At 43.3% G+C, this 22,841-nt stretch overlaps 1 protein-coding gene across 3 annotated transcripts in view; it reads right to left on the bottom strand.

Moving 5' to 3' along the window:
- Positions 1–22,841, bottom strand: part of DUSP11 (dual specificity phosphatase 11) — a 46,423-nt gene that overhangs the window by 12,861 nt on the left and 10,721 nt on the right. For all 3 annotated transcript variants that reach the window (XM_040414386.1, XM_040414388.1, XM_040414387.1), the window contains exons 4-7: positions 12,111–12,234; positions 5,895–5,955; positions 4,018–4,064; positions 3,197–3,272 (exon numbers count right to left, since the gene is read on the bottom strand). In XM_040414386.1, the coding sequence (XP_040270320.1) occupies positions 3,197–3,272; positions 4,018–4,064; positions 5,895–5,955; positions 12,111–12,234 (308 nt within the window). The remainder of the gene's footprint in view (positions 1–3,196; positions 3,273–4,017; positions 4,065–5,894; positions 5,956–12,110; positions 12,235–22,841) is intronic.

Raw genomic sequence — 22,841 nt, 5'->3', positions numbered from 1 at the left:
ACTCTTATCTTTGGCAGTCGAATAGAGCAGCAGCTGACATGCATGACAGCTGCTCCATTCAAATGGAGGGGGGGGGGGGAACATGGCCGGCAAGGTCTCCAGCAGTCAGACCTCACTGATCACACTTATCCTCTGCAGAGACCTTTTGTGTTGTTCATGGGGAAACACCTTTAACCTACTTAAAGGGTTATCTCATGATTAATGTAAATCTAGTAAGTGACAGACTTCGAACCAGCTCCGAACCTTCTGCTGCAGCTGATGGCAGTCGAAGGATGAAACTGACCGTGTGCTTCCATCTCAGGGAGAAAGAGTAAACAGCAGGTGGCGCTATACAGATAGATTTCATTGAATAACTCAGTAGCTATAATACATTTTTTATGACATTCAATTACAAAATCATTCAGACCCAGGTACTGGTTTGAAAAAAATGCTGAATATTTTTCGTGGGACAACCCCTCATTCATTTACACACAGGCCTGCCATAAAGTGCAAGGACAAAACATGGCATTATGAATTTCAGGACCGCGGCAGTGCTTTCTGTTATACTATTCCCAGCTTAGTAGCACATGACTATATAATCAGCTTAATACCCACATGTTAAGTAATATGTCAGGAGCACATGACTACATTCATTGAGAAAGGATACATCAGAATGGAGGATCCAGACAGCAAAGGGAACAATATTAGGGTACTTTCACACTAGCGTTATTCTTTTCCGGTATTGAGTTCCGTCACAGGGGCTCTATACCGAAAAAGAACTGATCAGTTTTATCCTAATGCATTCTGAATGGAGAGCAATCCGTTCAGGATGCATCAGGATGTCTTCAGTTCAGTCACTCTTACGGTATTTGACCGGAGAAAATACTGCAGCATGCCGGATCCGGCATTAATTTCCATTGAAACTTAGTTATAAATGATAATGATAGTCATTAAAAATTGCCGCATTGACAGATCCGTTCTTCCGGTACGCACATGCGCAGACCTTTAAATCTGTGAAAAAAATTTATACCGAATCCGTTTTTCCAGATGACACCGGAGACGGATCTGACATTTCAATGCATTTGTCAGACGGATCAGTCTGACAAATGCCATCCGTTTTGCGTCCGGATTGCTGGATCTGGCAGGCAGTTTCGGCGAGGGAACTGCCTGCCGGAATCCTCTGCCGCAAGTGTGAAAGTACCCTTAGGCTGGGTTCACACGGGCGTTGCGGGAACATGCGCGATTTTTCCGCGCGAGTGCAAAACAGTGTAATGCGTTTTGCACACGCGTGAGAAAAATGGGCATGTTTGGTACCAAACCCAAGTTCGGGTTTGGGATCGGGGTTGTGTAGATTGTATTATTTTCCCTTATAACATGGTTATAAGGGAAAATAATAGCATTCTGAATACAGAATGCAAAGTACAATAGGTCTCCATCCCGATAGTCTCCTAGCAACCGTGCGTGAAAATCGCACCGCATCCGCACTTGCTTTTCACTCAGCCCCATTCACTTCTATGGGGCCTGCGTTACGTGATAAACGCACAATATAGAGCATGCTGCGATTTTCACGCAACGCATAAGTGATGCGTGAAAATCATAGCTCATGTGAACAGCCCCATAGAAATGAATGGGTCAGGATTCAGTGCGGGTGCAATGCGTCCACCTCCCGCAACACATCCGCGCGGAAATCTCGCCCGTGTGAACTCAGCCTTAGTCTCTCTTACCAATATAATTCAAAATGAAGGAAGCCATTAGCCCATTGATATATTTTGGGGTTCAGCTGTCATAATTTCCAGTGACTTCAGCTGAGTACATTGCCCTAAATACTGCTGCCCGGTATCACTATAAGGCCAGACACACACAAGCAGGTGCAATGCGAGAAACTCACTGAGAGTGTCAGTGTGATTTCCTGTTCTGGTCTCCGCTCCTCTGACAAGACTGCACAGCATTAGGGCTCATGCACACAAACGTATTTTCTCTCTGTGTCTGTTCCGTTTTTTTGCGGACCGTATACAGAACCATTCATTTCAATGGGTCAGCAAAAAAACAAAACAAAACAGAAGTTGCTCCGTGTGCATTCAGTTTCTGTATTTCCGTTATGCAAAGAAAATAGAACATGTCCTATTATTGTCCGCATTATGGACAAGGATAGGACTGTTCTATTAGGGGCCAGCTGTTCTGTTTCGCTAAATACGGACTGCACACGGATGTCATCTGTATTTTTTGCGGACCGCAAAATACATACGGTCGTGTGCATGAGGCCTTATACTGATTTATAATGCTGTGTAAGGCCTCGTACACACGGCCGTTGTGCAGCCGTTCCATGCATTGAATGGGTCCGTGATCCGTCCGCACCATAAAAAAAATAGAACATGTAAACAAACATGTGAAAAAAAATAGAACAAGTGAATGGGTCCGCATCCGTGATGCAGGAAGCCCATTGTGGACCCGCCGTTTGTGGGCCGCAATATGGCCACGGCCGTGTGCATGAGGCCTAACCCTTAGAGTCCTGAAACCTATTGTATTACACTGACCGCATTATGTCAGTACTATTCAGTATAGATCAAGACGCTCAGGGTTACACAGCATTATAAACCATTAAAAGGCTACTTTCACACTAGCGTCTTCTATTTTCCGGTATTGAGATCAGTCATAGGGTCTCAATACCGGAAAAAATGCTTCAGTTTTGTCCCCATTCATTGTCAATGGGGACAAAACGTAACTGAACAGAACAGAGTGCTCCAAAATGCATTCCGTTCCGTTTGGTTGCGTTCCCATACCGGAGAGCAAAAGGCAGCAAGCTGTGGTTTACTTTCTGTCATGGTATACGGAGCAAGACGGATCCGGCATAACCCACAATGCAAGTCAATGGGGACGGATCCGTTTAACTCTGACACAATAGAAAACGCATTCATCTCCCATTGACTTTCAATGGAGTTAATGACGGATCCGTGTTGGCTATGTTTTAGATAATACAACCGGGATCCAGACGGTTGTATTATCAGTAACGGAAGCGTTTTTGCTGAAACCTGCCGGATCCGGCAAAAACGCTAGTGTGGAAGTAGCCTAATGCTGTGCAATCCTGTCACAGGAGCAGAGGTCAGAACAGAACTTCGCACTGCCACACGCTGCAAGTTTATCGCATTCAACTCGTGGAGTGAGACTGGACTAAAGCTGAGACTCTTGTCCTTGGCGGTAAAAGGGTTTCTGTAGTTACCTTTGAGATTTGCCATGTAAAAGGTCGTCTAGATAATTGCTCCGCTCCATGATGTGTCCACGGCTGTTGTTGAATTCTGAAAAAGATGAATTATGTTCCTTACATGAAACAGCAAATGTTGGCAGCACGTTACCCTAAGGCCTCGTGCACACGACCGTATGTGTTTTGCGGTACGCAAATTGCGGATCCGCAAAAAAAACGGATGACGTTCTGTATGGCATCCGTTTTTTTTTGCGGATCCATTGTAAAAATGCTTATCCTTGTCCGCAAACGAGAAGAAAATAGGACATGCACTATTTTTTTTGCGGAGCAACAGAACGGACATACTGATGCGGACAGCACACGGTGTGCTGTCCGCGTTTTTTTATGGACCTATTGAAATGAATGGGTCCGCATCCTATCCGCAAAAAAAAAAACTGAACGGACACTGAAACAAAATACGGTCGTGTGTATGAGGCCTAAGGTGGTGTTCAGGAGGACCAATTATAAGGACCATAACACAAGCAGGTGGAAGTCAGAGGAGCAGCCCACCTCCAAAACTGCCGCCCTGCGCTAGAGGCAGTAAGTGATCCACCATATTATGGCTCTCCTACTAAGGGACTAATTAGGTGCTCAGATGACCATGATGGTCAGGAATTGTTACATGTAAGGTAAATTCATGTGACAGAAGAGTGTGAGGACCATACAATGCTGGACGCTGAGAGCGAGGAATTCAAGGGGATGACGGCTTGTACAGTTTTTGTGCAGCCTGCAGTAAATGGAGGGACGAGGCACATATGATCTCCGTAGATTATTGTGTACGTAACGTGCAATATACTCACTTTCTATGGCTTCAGAAGGATCCATGCTTAGCATATCAATCAAATACCTACAAGATAGATAGCAAAATAAATGCTCTGAACTGGAGACTAAGGGTAAACGCACATGTTCAGGACTCTTGTGTGGAGAATCCGCCCTGAAATCCGTGCAGACAATCTGCATCAATTGGCATGGATTATGCGGATTTTACTCTCCCCATCGAAGTGAATAGAGAAAACCCGGTCAGGAAAAATAAAATAAACTGACATGCTGTGGATTTTAAAATCCGCATTGTGTACATGAGAATTTGAATTTCTCATAGAATACAATGTACATGACCATATGGTGCAGATTTTATGCCCGCAAATCCGCATGGAAAATCCAAACACAATCCTGAGAGCGTGCATTTAGCCTAAAAGACAAAAAGGGGCAGATTTACTAACCCTGTAGATGGAGTAAGGTTAGACTAATGGTCTAGACCTGCACCAGATTCACCACAGGGGCTCAGGCTGGATGATAAATCAGGTGCAGGGATAGACACTTTCTCTCTGACTCTATACCAGGGGTAGGCAACCTCCGGCACTCCAGCTGTTGCTAAACTACAACTCCCAGCATGCATACTTGCTCTGCTCTTGTAAGAACTCTCATAGAAATGAATGGAGCATGCTGGGAACTGTAGTTTCACAACAGCTGGAGTGCCGAAGGTTGCTGATCCCTGCTCTATACCAACTATTGGTTGGCATATGTACTTGAAAAGAAAGAAATCCAGCACCTCGTTGGTTGGCATACTTTGCAAAGTGGCGCTTTTTAGGTCATGCCTTTTTTCCTCTAAGACATACCTCTTACCAATGAATCCACTCCACCTTGGCGAGCTAGGCACAATGGATTTTTCTAAACCTCGAGCTACCAAATTGCACTAGAAATGCGCCAAATTTACATCAGTGTCTAGGTGCACTCACAGTAAATACCGCCATGATTCTACAGCTCATCTAAGAGCTTCAAGATTCAGTTGTGCGCACACACCTTACGCAGTAAGAACGTGAGTCCCTGGTATAGTGACATATTAGAAATTTGGTAAGAAAATGGGTTAGCACTGCGGTTTGCACGTGGTGCACGCGTCCAGGAAAGGCGTCTAACTAGTATATAGCGAAGGACCGGCGCTCACTTTCTTGATATGAAGAGACGTTTATTCAAGGCATAATAGCATCATCAGTGACTAGTTTCGGCTCAAGCATGAGCCTTTTTCAAACTGCAATTTGAAAAAGTTTGAAAAAGGCTCAGGCTTGAGCCGAAACTAGTCACTGATGATGCCATTATGCCTTGAATAAACATCTCTTCATATCAAGAAAGTGAGCGCCGGTCCTTCTTCGCTATATATTAGAAATTTTCTTCAGTGTGATCAGTGCTCAGACTAGCAGTCATCGCTGAAATGTAGCCAGAGCCTTAGATGGAGAGAGGAGTCAATCTATATGGTAATAGTCTGCTCTAGCCATCCCACAAAATCAGGATGGCCATACACATTAATGTCGGCAGAATGTGATTTTGTAGGACCAGGAGACCATCTAATGTGTATAGGGGCCTCCTAAGTCTCCCCTGAGCCTGTAGGGAATAGCAGTGGCTTGCTCCGTGTTCCTCATTCAGGAGACATGGATGATTGGACAAGAGGAGTGTGCATGTAGTGAGAGATGGCTATTGGCCAGTCTATGGTCACCAAAACCTCCTCCTCAAGTGGCTTGATTGGTTGTTACTGTGAGAGAATTTAAATGACACAAAAAGGTATAAATCATGGAGGAGAGGTCGTCCTAAATGCTTAACTGGACCATCTGCCAGATATTACTCCACTAACAATACAATTCTATCAAGTTGAAACTAAAATTATGGTGGCAAGTACTCCACTCACCTGCAAACTAAATATCCAGTCCTGTTCAGTCCATGAGTACAATGTACACCAACAAGTTTATCTGTGAAGGAGAAAAAAAATGATGCTTTTATGAGCCATTCTTGAAAGGCACTCCTGAGAAGATACAATAACCTATATTATGAAGACACTAGCCACTATGATCATGCTCCCTTCTCTTGGCCTGTCCTGCACAACTATAGACCAGTTTCTAATATTCCCTTCATCTCTAAATTCCTGGAGCGTCTAGTCTATTCTCACCTCATCTGATATCTCTCTGCTCACTCTCTCCTTGATCCGTTACAATCTGGTTTCCACACCTTACATTTTACAGAAACTGCCTATGAATGACCTCCTGGCAGCAAAATGCAACGGTGAATACTCTCTCCTCATTCTCCTTGACCTTTCTGCAGCTTTTGACACTGTAGACCACTATCTCCTACTCACCATGCTCCAATAGATCATCCTAAAGGACACTGCCCTCTCAGGGTTTTCTTCATATCTCTCTGACCGCTCTTTCAGCGTATCATTCGCTGGCTCCACTTCTACTCTTCCTATTGGGGTGCCTCAAGGTTCAGTCCTGTTCCTTTCCTCTTCTCTCTCCACGCAGCCCCAAATGGACAGACCATCAGATTTGGTTTCCAGTACTATCTCTAGGCTGATGACACACAACCATACACTTCATCCCCCAACATCACCCCTGATGTATCAGAGAAAATCAGTTACTGTCTCTCTGCCGTCTCTAACATCATGTCCTTTCCCCAACTGAAACTGAATCTCTTCCCTCATCTCTGTCTACCACACTGCCCGTGCTCTCCGTTCAGCCAATGACTTACGGCTGACATCCACCATAATCCGAACCTCTCACTCTCGGCTTCAAGACTTCTGAGCTGCATCAGTTCTCTGAAATGCCCTACCACAAGAAATTAGGATAAATCACAATATACATAGTTTTAGGCGCTCCCTAAAAACACATCTTTTTAGGGAGGCCTATCACATCCCATGATCTAACTCCTCTCTATATATATATAGCCCATTTATCATCAGTTCGTGAACCTGATCCTCATCCAAACTCTCCACCGCACCAATAAGTACTACAGATATCGGTTAGTGACCGGCTCATGCAGCTTCATATCTACGCCCCTATTTTCCCAAGATGGCTGGACCACTGTACAAAACAAGCACTTCTACCTTTTGTGTCACCCCTATCTCCTCATAGATTGCAAGCTCCTTCCTGTTGTCCTAATTAATGACTTGTCTGTTGCCATGTTATTGATGACCGTTTGTACATGAACCCTGAACTGTAAAGCGCACACACTATTCAGCCTTACCAATAATGCTGGGTTTCCATGATCTGGTTTACTAATGCAGCTTGTGAAGCCAAAATCAGGAGTGGATTTAAAAAAAAAAAAATATATATATATATATATTCAAAACCGCTCTGAATCTGGAAACCCAGCCTCAAACCACTGGAAGGTGAAGTGAATAACACTGATTATCTCATGGCAATGGCACCGGTCAAGGAGTGGGATATACCAGGCAGCAAGTGAGCAATCTGTTCTTGAAGTTGGTGGAGCACATTTACTAAGGGACTTGCGAGTCTTTTAGTCGAAAAATAGTCGCAAGTCCCCTTTTTAACCAGCTGTGTGACAATATTTAGTCGCATGGCCGGATTAACACCGCGTTTGCCAGTTGGGTGGGGACGCATCGGGGGACGGGACTTCTGCCCTGGAAAATTTACTAACATTTACACCTGTTAACATGTTGGCAAAAAAAAAAAAAAAAAAAAAAACTATGCTAACCAGGGACTGGCATAGTTTTTTCATAAGGCGCAAGGACTGCCATAGATGCGTCTAATTTATGACGAGTGTGGATGGCTGGGTACATGGGCTTCACTTATCTGGCAAGGGATGGCACCAGGACGTACAATGGAGGCAGTGTGATGTTCTGATGGGAAACCTTGGGCACTGGCATTTATGTAGATGTTCCTTTTACACCCATCCACTACCTCAGGCTATGTTCACATGGCAAATGCACAGCACAAAAATCAGTGGCAGATCAGGGAAAGAGAAACCTGCCTCTAAGGACAGGTCATTTTTGGCCTCATAACCACCACTAAGTACACTCCGGATACTCCTCCTACTCATCAAGGTAACTTACCCTTTCCCGTTGTCTTTATTGGGGAAGGCAGGCTCAAAAACACTTCTGAAGCAATTTTTAAACCAGCATTGTGAAAACACCCACTGGGCGAGTATTTCCCAGTGAAGTCAATGGTAAGTTATCTGGTGGCATGTCAAACACATTACACAAACAAATACACAGTGACCCAGATTTACTAATCCTAAAGATGGGGGAAACTTAAAGGCCCTTTACAAGGGCAGAGAGTCCTAAAGAGATCGCTAATGCATAGGACGCACATTAGCGATTATCTGACGGTGTGAATGTACTGCAGATTACCCGATTAACGAGCAAAAGGCTCATTCATTAGGTAATCCGAACGTCTGTGCACACAAAAAAAAAAAAAAATTATCATTGTCTGACAGCAGATCATGCTATGTACACACGATCGGCTGCTGGGAAACAACGAGTCTGTATGGCATTAGTGATCGCTCCTCCCCATACTCTGGAGGAGATCGCTGCATGTAAATGCAATGCTCTCCTTCACTAGCAAGCAGCAGATTGTCTGGAAGTACGGTCGTATTTTTTTATCCGTATCCGATCTGGAATTTTTTTGCGGATCAGATGCAGACCCATTAATTTCAATAAGGCTACAAAAAATGCGGACAGCACAGTGTGCTGTCTGCATCCATATATCCGTTCTGCTGCCCCGCAAAATTTTATGGACAAGGATAAGCATTGCTACAATGGGTCCGCAAAAAAACGGATGCAACAGAGACATCATCTGTATTTTTTGAAGATCTGTGTTTTGTGGATTGCAAAAAACATACCGTCATGCAAGTGCACCCTAACAGATTCTGGGGACCTTCATACACATTGTACTTTTGTATGGGAAGGTATGTAGAAGAGAATAAACGGCTAGCCGACTGCCTTAATGAATACTTCTGTTCAGTTTTTACAAAAGAAAAAGGAGAAGGACCTCCACTAGAAAGAATGACTAATAAATCGTTTGATGCATGTATCTTTACAGAGGAAGATGTTCTAAGTTTGCTGTCTAAGGTGAAGACAAATAAGTCACAGGGGCCTGATGAGATACACCCAAAATTATTAAAAGAGCTTAGTGGTGAGCTGGCAAAACCGTTAACAGATTTATTTAACCAATCATTAGTAACAGGAGTCGTCCCGGAAGATTGGAAATTGGCAAATGTCGTGCCCATTCACAAGAAAGGTAGTAGGGAGGAATCAAGCAACTATAGACCAGTGAGTCTGACATCAATAGTAGGCAAATTAATGGAAACCCTATTAAAGGATAGGATTGTGGAACATCTAAAATCCCATGGATTGCAAGATGAAAAACAACATGGGTTTACTTCAGGGAGATCATGTCAAACAAATCTTATAGATTTTTTTGACTGGGTGACTAAAATAATAGACGGTGGAGGTGCAGTAGACATCGCTTATCTAGATTTTAGTAAGGCTTTTGACACTGTCCCACATAGAAGACTTATCAATAAACTGCAGTCATTGAGCATGGACTCCCATATTGTTGAGTGGATTAGGCAGTGGCTGAGTAACAGACAACAGAGGATTGTAGTCAATGGAGAACATTCAAAACAAGGTCATGTTACCAGTGGGGTTCCACAGGGATCTGTACTGGGACCGATTTTGTTTAATATCTTCATAAGTGATATTGCAAAAGGCCTCGATGGTAAGGTTTGTCTTTTTGCTGATGACACAAAGATATGTAACAGGGTTGATGTTCCTGGAGGGAAACGCCAAATGGAAAAGGATTTAGGAAAACTAGAAGAATGGTCAGAACTCTGGAAACTGAAATTTATTGTGGATAAGTGCAAGATAATGCACCTGGGGCGTAAAAACCCAAGGGCAGAATATAGAATATTTGACACAGTCCTGACCTCAGTATCTGAGGAAAAGGATTTAGGAGTAATTATTTCAGAAGACTTAAAGGTGGGAAGACAATGTAATAGAGCAGCACGAAATGCCAGCAGAATGCTTGGATGTATAGGGAGAGGTATAAGTAGTAGAAAGAGTGAAGTGCTTATGCCGCTGTACAGAACACTGGTGAGACCTCACTTGGAGTATTGTGCGCAGTACTGGAGGCCATATCTCCAGAAGGATATAGATACTCTAGAGAGAGTTCAGAGAAGAGCTACTAAACTAGTACATGGATTGCAGGATAAAACTTACCAGGAAAGGTTAAAGGACCTTAATATGTATAGCTTGGAAGAAAGACGAGGGGATATGATAGAAACTTTTAAATACATAAAGGGAATCAACTCGGTAAAGGAGGAGAGCATATTTAAAAGAAGAAAAACTACCACAAGAGGACACAGTTTTAAATTAGAGGGGCAAAGGTTTAAAAGTAATATCAGGAAGTATTACTTTACTGAGAGAGTAGTGGATGCATGGAATAGCCTTCCTGCAGAAGTGGCAGCTGCAAATACAGTGAAGGAGTTTAAGCATGCATGGGATAGGCATAAGGCCATCCTTCATATAAGATAAGGGCCGGGGGCTATCCATAGTATTCAGTATATTGGGCAGACTAGATGGGCCAAATGGTCCTTATCTGCCGACACATTCTATGTTTCTATGTTAAGCTTCCGAGTCTCCCCGACAGCAGCTTTCTCCGCTCTGCCCAACGCATATACAGACATTATCGGTCGAGCTGGATGTGTATCGGGGAAGCCGGGAGAGATAGCCGTTGGGTGAACAATACAAATGTGTATGGACAACTGAAATTACAACTGCTTGGTTATCTCATGTTAAGGGTCCATTCACACATCCGTAAGTGTTTTGCGGATACGCAAAACACGGATACCGTCCATGTGCACATGGATGGCACTATAATAGAAAATGCATATTCTTGTCCGCTATTGCGGACAAGAATAGGACATGTTCTATTTTTTTGCAGAGCTGCCGACTGGAAGTTCGGGGCCGCGGAAAGGAAGTGCGGATGCGGACAGCAGACTGTGTGCTGTCCGCATCTTTTCCGGCCCCATTGAAAATGAATGGGTCCACACCGGACCATTCAAAGGACGTCTGAATGGAGCCTAAGGGGGAGACCACATAGGAAAGGGGTCTGCGCTGAGCAGCCAGGGAGACAAGATCATGTGAATGACTTGCAAATGTTGCAGTCAGGACGTGGAAGAGTGAGGGCGGAAGCTGTGCAGTGTCCTCCTCTGCCTGAGCCAACTGCAGCCCTGCGTACAGGCACCATAGATAACCAGCACTGGCCATGTGTATGACAACACCCTCAACCCAGCCTAACCTCCTGTCTGCTGCATCTTGTAGCCATTTGCCTGGCCGGACTAATTAACTAGAAGAAAAAAACTGATACCGCAAAGTCTACAAAATCTCACACTAAATTAGGAACGTCACCACAGTCCCAAAAATACAACTAAAGCAGCCACTTTACACGCCGGTCTTAATAAAGCCCCATCATTGGCGGTGGATCTGCCATAGTTATGTAGAGGCGCAGGTCTCTTGATGACCTTGGCGCATCCAGTGCCACTTCTAAATGTAAAACCGTTTCCTAGCTGTCTTACATTTAGACCTTTTTCTACGCCTGAAACAGCCCCATTTCCCACATATTCCCGCTGCCTAATCGGGCATGTCAGAAATTCTGTAGAAACCCACTTTTTAGACAGATTTTTGGACCACATTAGTAAACCTAGGCCAGTGTTTTGGGTGTGTGAACATTTCCTGAATATCGTACAGACCAAGTCCTGCCTTTAAAGGCCGCAGTAGTCACCAGTGGCAGGGACCTCTTTCAGTAGGCCGCACTGCAAAAATTGTTCAGGAATGGTTTGGTTTGAGGAAGATGACAAAAGGTCCAAGGTGATGACTTGTTCGCCAAATTCCCCAGATGTCAATCTGAGCATCTGTGGGATATGCTGGAAACACAAGTCCACCACCCACAGGACACCTTCCAAATACTAGGCAGGTGGTTAAATGATCTGGCCGATTTGGGTAGAATGTACCGTATCTGGCATCATTGGACACTGCCACCCTTTACCAGTCATGCAGAAGTTATTCTCAGCCCAAATACCCAACCTGCTGTATGTTCAGAACAGGACTTACCGTTATCAGAGTTCTGCGTTAGATATTGCTTGACGATGCGTTTAAACTGAGCAATGACGTCATCACTAGGCACTTGCTGTCCAACTGTGAAGATCTTGGAATACATAATTGTTTTAGGCAACTCCTATAATAGAAAATGAAGAGGATTCAAAGCTCTGTATTAGGGTTGTCACAATTCGGGATCGACCGATATTGATTTTTTAGGGCCGATACCGATAATTTGTCAACTTTCAGGCCGATAGCCGATAATTTATACCGATATTCTGGGTATTTTTATTTTTGAGGAAAAATTTTTTTTTCCTACACAAATCTGCTGAAAATTAATGTTTATTGTTAACGTGTATTATTATTTTATTTTTTTTGTAAATCTTTTTCATTTATACTTAATATTTTTGTGGTTTTTTTTTTTTACTAACTTTTAGCCCCCATAGGGACTAGAACCCTTGTCCTATTCACCCTGATAGAGCTCTATCAGGGTGAATAGGAGCTCACACTGTCCCTGCTGCTCTGTGCTTTGTGCACACAGCAGCAAGGTTACTGACTATGGCAGCCAGGGCTTCAATAGCGTCCTGGCTGCCATGGTAACCGATCGGAGCCCCAGGCTTACACTGCTGGGGCTCCGATCGGAGGAGGAGGGGACCCTGTGGCCACTGCCACCAATGATTAATACTGGGGGGGGGGGGGGGGGGGGGGGGGGGCGCACTGCGCCACCAATGTTTTTACTATTGGGATGGGGGTGGGGGGCGCACTGCGCCACCAATGATTAATACTAGGGGGCTTGAGGGGGCGCACTGCGCCACCAATGAAGATACCTCTCTTTCACATACAGGAGGCGGGAGCTGGCTGCAGAGTCACATAGCCGGCTCCCGATCTCTATGAGCGGTAGCTGCGATCCACGGCACCTAAGGGGTTAACTACCGCAGACCGCAACTGCCGTTTATAGAGGTCGGGAGCCGGCTATGTGATTCTGCAGCCAGCTCCCGCCTCCTTTATATGAATTAATGAGACTCATCTTCATTGGTGGCGCAGCGGCCACAGCCCCTCCCCTCCTCTTGTCTCCTCTCCTGCCATTGGCGGCAGCGGCAGCAGCATCACAGGGGAAGGAGACACTGCTTCCTTCTCCCCTGTGCTGCGGAGGGAACACAGAACGCGCTGAGAGCAGCGCGTTCTGTGTTCCCAATACGTTATCGGTATATCGGCAAAATAGATGCCGATAACGTTCAAAATCCTCAATATCGGCCGATAATATCGGTAAAACCGATAATCGGTCGATCCCTAGTCACAATACCAACATTTTGATTCAATTTGCTTCCGCATTTTATGGAACGTGGAATGCATAACATGATATTCCAGAATCAGTTACTATTAGACTGACTTACCCCATATTTAATAAGATTCAGCCCTTAGCAACCAGTCTGCATAAAACTGCAATCTCACTATTCAGTTAAGATGGCCGCCACTGCCCTCACCCTGAGGCTAATCCCGCCTGCCCTCACTAGCCAGTAACAGTGCCCCGCATCTGTGATCGCCGCAAACCGCAGGTCAATTCAGACCTGCGGTTTGCGGCTTTTACCTGGTGCGGCAGCGATCGGCGGTGCCATCGGGTCCCCATGCGGCTGTAGGGGGGTACCCGATCGCATGGAAGACAGTGCGGTGCCTTCCTGAGGCATCGCCACTGCCTTCCTGTGACGTGCCTGTGAGATCCAGCCCCTGGATCTCACAGGCCGGAAGCTGTATGAGTAATACACACAGTATTACTCATACAGCCAATGCATTCCAATACAGAAGTATTGGAATGCGTTGTAAAGGATTAGACCCCCAAAAGCTCAAGTCCCAAAGTGGGACAAAAAATAAAGTGAAAAAAAAAGTTGAAAAAAATTAAGTTTTCCCCCCCAAAAATTAAAAGTTTCAAGTAAAAATAAACAAAAATGTCATTTTCCCCAAATAAAGTAAAAAAAAAAAAATTGGTAAAAAAAAAAAAAAAAAAAGTACACATATTAGGTATCGCCGCGTTCGTATCGACCGGCTCTATAAAAATATCACATGACCTAACCCCTCAGATGAACACCGTAAAAAAAAAAAAAACTGTGCTAAATAAACCAATTTTTGTCACCTGCATCACAAAAAGTGCAATAGCAAGCGATCAAAAAGTCATATGCACCCCAAAATAGTGCCAATCAAACAGTCATCTCATCCTGCAAAAATCATACCCTACCCAAGGTAATCGCCCAAAAACTGAAAAAATTATGGCTCTCAGACTATGGAAACACTAAAACATGATTTTTTTTTGCTTCAAAAAAGAAATCATTGTGTAAAACTTACATAAATAAAAAAAATGCATACATATTAGGTATCGCCGCATCTGTGACAACCTGCTCTATAAAAATATCACATGATCTAACCTGTCAGATGAATGTTGTAAATAACAAAAAATAAAAACGGTGCTAAAACTGCTATTTCTTGTTACCTTGCCTCACAAAAAGTGTAAACTAGCGCAACCAAAAATCATATGTACCCTAAACTAGTACCAACAATACTGCCACCCTATCCCGTAGTTTCTAAAATGGGGCCACTTTTATGGAGTTTCTACTCTAGGGGTGCATCAGGGGGGCTTCAAATGGGACATGGTGTCAAAAAGACCAGTCCAGCAAAATCTACCTTTTAAAAACCGTATGGCATTCCTTTCCTTCTGCGCCCTGCCGTGTGCCCGTATACGGTAGCTGTTTACGACCACATATGGGGTGTTTCTGTAAACTACAGAATCAGGGCCATAAATATTGAGTTTGGTTTGGCTGTTAACCCTTGCTTTGTAACTGGAAAAAAATTATTAAAATGGAAAATCTGCCAAAAAAGTGAAATTTTGAAATTGTATCTCTATTTTCCATTAATTCTGGAGAAACACCTAAAGGGTTAACAAAGTTTGTAAAATCAGTTTTGAATACCTTGACGGGTGTAGTTTACAGAATGGGGTCATTTTTGGGTGGTTTCTATTATGTAAGCCTCGCAAAGTGACTTCAGACCTGAACTGGTCCCTAAAAATTGGGTTTTTGAAAAATTTCAAGATTTGCTTCTAAACTTCTAAGCCTTGTAACATCCCCAAAAAATAAAATATCATTCCCAAAATGAACCAAACATGAAGTAGACATATGGGGAATGTAAAGTAATAACTATTTTTGGAGGTATTACTATGTATTATAGAAGTAGAGAAATTGAAACTTGGAAATTTGCCAATTTTTTAATTTTTTTGGTAAATTTGGTATTTTTTTTTAAAATAAAAATTAATTTTTTTTACTTCATTTTACCAGTGTCATGAAGTACAATATGTGAAGAAAAAACAATCTCAGAATGGCCTGGATAAGTCAAAGCGTTTTAAAGTTATCAGCACTTAAAGTGACACTGGTCAGATTTGCAAAAAATGGCCAAGTCCTTATGGTGAAATAGGGCTGAGTCCTTAAGGGGTTAATCACCACAATCCAATACTCCCAAAAAAAAAATAAAAAAAATATGACAGTTATACTTTAAATACAAATGTAGGCCGTGTGTGATACAGCTGACACCTGGCCTCAATGACAGGGATCGCGCTGAAACGCGGGTGCCGTCTCTATCACACAGCTTGCACCCGGCCGCATACATTTGTATTTAAAGGGTTTCTGTCACCAGAATTAACCCTAATAAACTAGCTGACATTAGCTAACTAGCCTATTCCTACTTTTATCTATGCCCCCGTTACTCCAGAAATATAACTTTTATAATATGCTAATTAGCCTCTAGGAGCGGGGTGGGGGGTCGTTGCCCCTGCTCCTAGCGCCTCCGTTCTCCCACCTCTGGCCACGCCCTGCTACACTAGATTGACAGGGCCAGGCAGCGTTGGTCTCCTACAGTAAATCTTGCGCCTGCGCCAACCTGTTCAGTATTTGGCGTAGGTGCAATGAGTGAAGGGCGCTCGCCGGTTGCCTCACTGCGCCTAATACAGAACGGCGCGAGATTTCCCAAGGGCCTGCAGATGGAGGTGAAGGCTGCCTGGCCCTGTCAATCTAGTGTAGCAGGGCGTGGCCAGAGGCTAATTTGCATATTATAAAAGTTATATTTCTGGCGTAATGGGGGCATAGATAAAAGTAGGAATAGGCTAGTTAGGTTCAGCTCACATTAGCACATCGCTCCACATTCTGAAAGCCGCAGTTTTTTTTGGTTTGTTTTTTGGGCGACAGTCTTATGTAGGAGCTAATTTTTTTCGGTATGAGATGACAGTTACATTGGTACTATTTTGGGGGGGCATACGCCTTTTTGATCGCTTGGTGTTGCACTTTTAGTGATGTAAGGTGACAAAAAAATGTTTAGCACAGTTTTATTTACATTTTTTGATGGTGTTCACTTGGGGGTTAGGTCATTTGATATTTTTATAGAGCCGGTCGTTACGGACGCGCCGATACCTAATATGTCGATTTTTTTAATTTAAGTTTTACACAATAATATCATTTTTGAAACAAAAAGAAAAAAAGAAAATCATGTTTTAGTGTCTCCATATTCTAAGAGCCATAGTTTTTTTTTTTTTTTGGGCGATTGTCTTAGGTAGGATCTCATTTTTTGTGGAACGAGGTGACGGTTAGATTGGTATTATTTTGCAGGGCATATGCCTTTTTGATCGCTTGGTGTTGCACTTTTAGTGATGTAAGGTGACAAAAAAAATGTGTTTTTTTATAGCAGTTATAACATTTTTTTGACGGTGTTCATTTGAGGGGGTTAGGTCATGTGATATTTTTATAGAGCCGGTCGAAACGGACGCGGCAAAACCCAATATGTCTACTTTTCTTTTTTTCCCAATTTTTTTTTTACTTTATTTTGGGAAAGGGACACATTTTTTTTTACTTGAAACTCAATTTTTTTTGTAAAACTATTTTTTCACTTTATTTTTTGTCCCACTCTGGGACTTCAACTTTTGGGGGGGGGGGGGGGGGGGGGGGTGATCTCCTTTACAATGCATCACAATACTTCTGTATTGTGATGCATTGGCTGTAAGTGTATTACAGATTGTAATACACTTATAGCCCGTTTGCCTGTGAGATCCAGGGGGCTGGTCCTTAAGTCACGGACACCTGCGCCGTACATGTACGCTCAGGTCCTTAAGGGGTTAATATATATCACGCCAATGATCCAACAGGTTAAAAATATGCAGCAATACAGTCAGTGAAGAGAGATTGGAGCGGGGGGGGGGGGGGAGATTTTCTCTCGAAAATGTCGAGACACGAATCCAGAATGATTTATGAATTTGGATCGATGGAACCTTCGGGACTCAATTCAGAAATTGAGATTTTTGGCTTCCTGGAATAGGGTTAGTGTTAGGTTTTCACGGCATGTCGCTGCCAGGCTGTTTTCCAGCGCAGCGACATGTCCTGCATCCTCCCACTGGCCCTATAACAACTAGAGATAACCCTAATTTTTTTTGTTTCCAGTTTTTGTTTTTCTATTTCTTTTCTATTTATTATTTTTTACTTTTTAGTTTGTTTCAATTGCAATTATATGTAAGAAGAAAATGACAAACATAAATCGCTATATGTGAATAGGATCCAAGTGTATGCTTGAAACATTGTGCATTCATTGTATGGAAGAGAGTGGCCCACATAAAGTTGAGAATGTAAATCATTGGGTTTAAATTTTATATAGGATACATAAAATAACTATTTTAGAACGAAAATTGATACCAAGGGAAAACCGACGGCAATTGATGTAGTCTGAACATGGCAGTGTATTTTGGAGTGTGGTGTACACAAGGATATAGAGCAGGGCATGGCCAACCTGCGTCTCTCCAGCTGTTGTAAAACTACAACTCCCACCAAGCCCTGCTGTAGGCTGTCTGAACATGCTGGGAGTTGTAGTTTTGCAACAGCTGCAGAGCCGCAGGTTGGCCAGCCCTGATATAGAGTATAGTCCAGGTCAGGTTTTAACGAATAATATTCAGGGGTTGCAGTCTGGTCCAGATTTTGAAAGTTGCTTGGTCCTTATGTAAGAAGCAATTGTGTGTTTCCTACTTTCATTATACTGCTAACCACTGAAGAAGAAACCTGTGCGGTTTCGAAGCGCGTTTGGTAATCTACACAGCAGCATATACGGAGTGCAAACCTCTATATCAAGAAAGCAATCTTGCAATCAAGGAATAAAGTCAGCGTGGTCAAGTCATCAACGCCAGAAAACAGTGCACTAGCGCATATTACAACTGTGGTTACAGCGCTCTGCAAGACAGCTGCGATTCAGGCAAAAGTCACGCATGTATTAACCGACGCCGAGAGCAGCGACATGCCCGGTAAGCTGCTGACATCACGATCTGTTTGAACACAGCACATATTGTCCGTACCATTTGCCAAGTATATCAAATAGAGACTGAAAAACCAGCTGACCGCCATGGTGTGCTTTGTATGGGATTGTTTCAATAAGCGGGAATTGTAGGACTATACCGCTACATTTGATATACTTAAAGTATATATTTTTTTTTGGAGTATTGGATTGTGGTGATTAATATCACCTTGTTGCCCTATTTTAACTTTTCACTGTGTATTCAATTACCCCTTAATTCCACATTTTTGATCCCTGTACTGCCTACTTTTACCTGTGCTTAAAATAGGGTTGCTAGGCATGGTCCGTCTATCTGTTGAAGGACGGAGGACGCAGAAGCAGGCTGCGTGCAAGGTCACATTACTGACACCCAGGGACTGTAAGTAAATGATTAAAGCCAGGTCCTTCCCAGCAGCTGATAACAGTGCCTGGGCTGTGTGCACTTCTCCCTGTGCCTGCGCTTGGCAGATGCTCCCTCACTCAGCAGAGCTGGAGAATGCAGAGTTGGAGCAGCGCAGACCAGGGAAGGGAGATCTGCCGTCTGCTCAGTGTATAAATGAAAGCAACATGTGGTAAGAGGACCCCTTTGTGCTGCAGGAGATTAACCCTTTAGGGGGGGAGGGCTCTGGTTACTGACACTTTTGGGGGGCTATTGTTACTGGCTAGTGAGGGCAGGCGGGATTAGCCTCAGGGTGGGGGCAGTGGCGGCCATCTTAACTGAATAGTGAGATTGCAGTTTTATGCAGACTGGTTGCTAAGGGCTGAATCTTATTAAATATGGGGTAAGTCAGTCTAATAGTAACTGATTCTGGACTATCATGTTATTAGCAACTACATATATGAAAATTGAAATTCGGGTATAAATGTGACAGTTATCCTTTAATGGCTACAATAGCCCTATGGCAAAATAATTAAGAACATCATAGCGAGAAAGTTTGCATCAATCAGCGACTACTAGTCTCTCCCGATCCTGTGGGATATATTTACCTGGCAGTAGTGCGAGAGCTCCGCAGTACTGGCTTATAAAGGCATGAATGATTGTGATGTTGGATGTACATTCTATGGCTGCAAGTTTGAGAACCAGTCGGTCATTTATTAGTAATTGTATTAAGCAGCTAGGTGGTATAGCAGGCATGGTCACATTCCAGTGAGCTCCCCTCCGATTCACTTTGCCATCTTAAAATATGGCAACGCCCGCATACTGCAGTGGTTTGTGGCTGCTTTTGGGCCGTTAGAAATCCTGAAGACTGGTCAGTGACATAAAAGAGCATCTTTAACCACCTCAGCCCCCAGTGCTTAAACACCCTGAAAGACCAGGCCACTTTTTACAATTCTGCACTACACTACTTTCACCGTTTATTGCTCGGTCATGCAACTTACCACCCAAATGAATTTTACCTCCTTTTCTTCTCACTAATAGAGCTTTCATTTGGTGGTATTTCATTGCTGCTGACATTTTTACTTTTTTTGTTATTAATCGAAATTTAACGATTTTTTTGCAAAAAAATGACATTTTTTCACTTTCAGTTGTAAAATTTTGCAAAAAAAACGACATCCATATATAAATTTTGCTCTAAATTTATTGTTCTACATGTCTTTGATTAAAAAAAAATGTTTGGGTAAAAAAAAAATGGTTTGGGTAAAAGTTATAGCGTTTACAAACTATGGTACAAAAATGTGAATTTCCGCTTTTTGAAGCAGCTCTGACTTTCTGAGCACCTGTCATGTTTCCTGAGGTTCTGCAATGCCCAGACAGTACAAACACCCCACAAATGACCCCATTTCAGAAAGTACACACCCTAAGTTATTCGCTGATGGGCATAGTGAGTTCATAGAACTTTTTATTTTTTGTCACAAGTTAGCGGAAAATGATGATTTTTTTCTTTTTTTTTTTTTTTCTTACAAAGTCTCATATTCCACTAACTTGTGACAAAAAATAAAAACTTCCATGAACTCACTATGCCCATCACGAAATACCTTGGGGTCTCTTTCCAAAATGGGGTCACTTGTGGGGTAGTTATACTGCCCTGGCATTCTAGGGGCCCAAATGTGTGGTAAGGAGTTTGAAATCAAATTCTGTAAAAAATGACGAGTGAAATCCGAAAGGTGCTCTTTGGAATGTGGGCCCCTTTGCCCACCTAGGCTGCAAAAAAGTGTCACACATCTGGTATCTCCGTATTCAGTAGAAGTTGGGGAATGTGTTTTGGGGTGTCATTTTACATATACCCATGCTGGGTGAGATAAATATCTTGGTCAAATGCCAACTTTGTATAAAAAAAATGGGAAAAGTTGTCTTTTGCCAAGATATTTCTCTCACCCAGCATGGGTATATGTAAAATGACACCCCAAAACACATTCCCCACCTTCTCCTGAGTACGGAGATACCAGATGTGTGACACTTTTTTGCAGCCTAGGTGGGCAAAGGGGCCCATATTCCAAAGAGCACCTTTCGGATTTCACTCGTCATTTTTTACAGAATTTGATTTCAAACTCCTTACCACACATTTGGGCCCCTAGAATGCCAGGGCAGTATAACTACCCCACAAGTGACCCCATTTTGGAAAGAAGAGACCCCAGGGTATTCGCTGATGGGCATAGTGAGTTCATGGAAGTTTTTATTTTTTGTCACAAGTTAGTGGAATATGAGACTTTGTATGAAAAAAAAAAAAAAAAAAATCATCATTTTCCACTAACTTGTGACAAAAAATAAAAAATTCTAGGAACTCGCCATGCCCCTCACGGAATACCTTGGGGTGTCTTCTTTCCAAAATGGGGTCACTTGTGGGGTAGTTATACTGCCCTGGCATTTTCCAGGGACCCTAATGTGTGGTAAGTAGGTAAATGACCAGTGAAATCCGAAAGGTGCTCTTTGGAATGTGGGCCCCTTTGCCCACCTAGGCTGCAAAAAAGTGTCACACATCTGGTATCGCCGTATTCAGGAGACGTTGGGGAATGTGTTTTGGGGTGTCTTTTTACATATACCCATGCTGGGTGAGAGAAATATCTTGGCAAAAGACAACTTTTTCCATTTTTTTATACAAAGTTGGCATTTGACCAAGATATTTATCTCACCCAGCATGGGTATATGTAAAATGACACCCCAAAACACATTGCCCAACTTCTCCTGAGTACGGCGATACCAGATGTGTGACACTTTTTTGCAGCCTAGATGCGCAAAGGGGCCCAAATTCCTTTTAGGAGGGCATTTTTAGACATTTGGACATTAGATTCTTCTCACGCTTTGGGGCCCCTAGAATGCCAGGGCAGTATAAATACCCCACATGTGACCCCATTTTGGAAAGAAGACACCCCAAGGTATTCAATGAGGGGCATGGCGAGTTCATAGAAATTTTTTTTTTTTGGCACAAGTTAGCGGAAATTGATATTTTTTATTTTTTTCTCACAAAGTCTCCCGTTCCGCTAACTTGGGACAAAAATTTCAATCTTTCATGGACTCAATATGCCCCTCACGGAATACCTGGGGGTGTCTTCTTTCCGAAATGGGGTCACATGTGGGGTATTTATACTGCCCTGGCATTCTAGGGGCCCTAAAGCGTGAGAAGAAGTCTGGAATATAAATGTCTAAAAAATTTTACGCATTTGGATTCCGTGAGGGGTATGGTGAGTTCATGTGAGATTTTATTTTTTGACACAAGTTAGTGGAATATGTGACTTTGTAAGAAAAAAAAAAAAATTCCGCTAACTTGGGCCAAAAAAAAGACTGAATGCAGCCTTACAGAGGGGGGGGGGGGGATCAATCAATGACAGGGGGGTGATCAATGACAGGGGGGGTGATCAATGACAGGGGGGGGGTGATCAGGGAGTCTATATGGGGTGATCACCCAACTGTCATTGATCACCCCCCTGTAAGGCTGCATTCAGACGTCCGTATGATTTTTACGGATCCGATCAGTCTATCAGTGGATCCGTAAAAATCATGCGGACATCTGAATGGAGCTTTACAGGGGGGTGATCAATGACAGAGGGGTAATCAATGACAGGGGGGTGATCAGGGAGTCTATATGGGGTGATCACCACAGTCATTGATCACTCCCCTGTAAGGCTGCATTCAGACGTCCGTATGATTTTTACGGATCCGATCAGTCTATCAGTGGATCCGTAAAAATCATGCGGACATCTGAATGGAGCTTTACAGGGGGGTGATCAATGACAGAGGGGTAATCAATGACAGGGGGGTGATCAGGGAGTCTATATGGGGTGATCACCACAGTCATTGATCACTCCCCTGTAAGGCTGCATTCAGACGTCCGTATGATTTTTACGGATCCGATCAGTCTATCAGTGGATCCGTAAAAATCATGCGGACATCTGAATGGAGCTTTACAGGGGGGTGATCAATGACAGGGGGGTAATCAATGACAGGGGGGTGATCAGGGAGTCTAT

This window comes from Bufo bufo, chromosome 1, assembly GCF_905171765.1.
Source record: "Bufo bufo chromosome 1, aBufBuf1.1, whole genome shotgun sequence".
Lineage (NCBI taxonomy): Eukaryota > Metazoa > Chordata > Amphibia > Anura > Bufonidae > Bufo > Bufo bufo.
The sequence above is the reverse complement of the archived record's forward strand: the minus strand, read 5'-3'. Positions and strand labels throughout refer to the sequence as shown.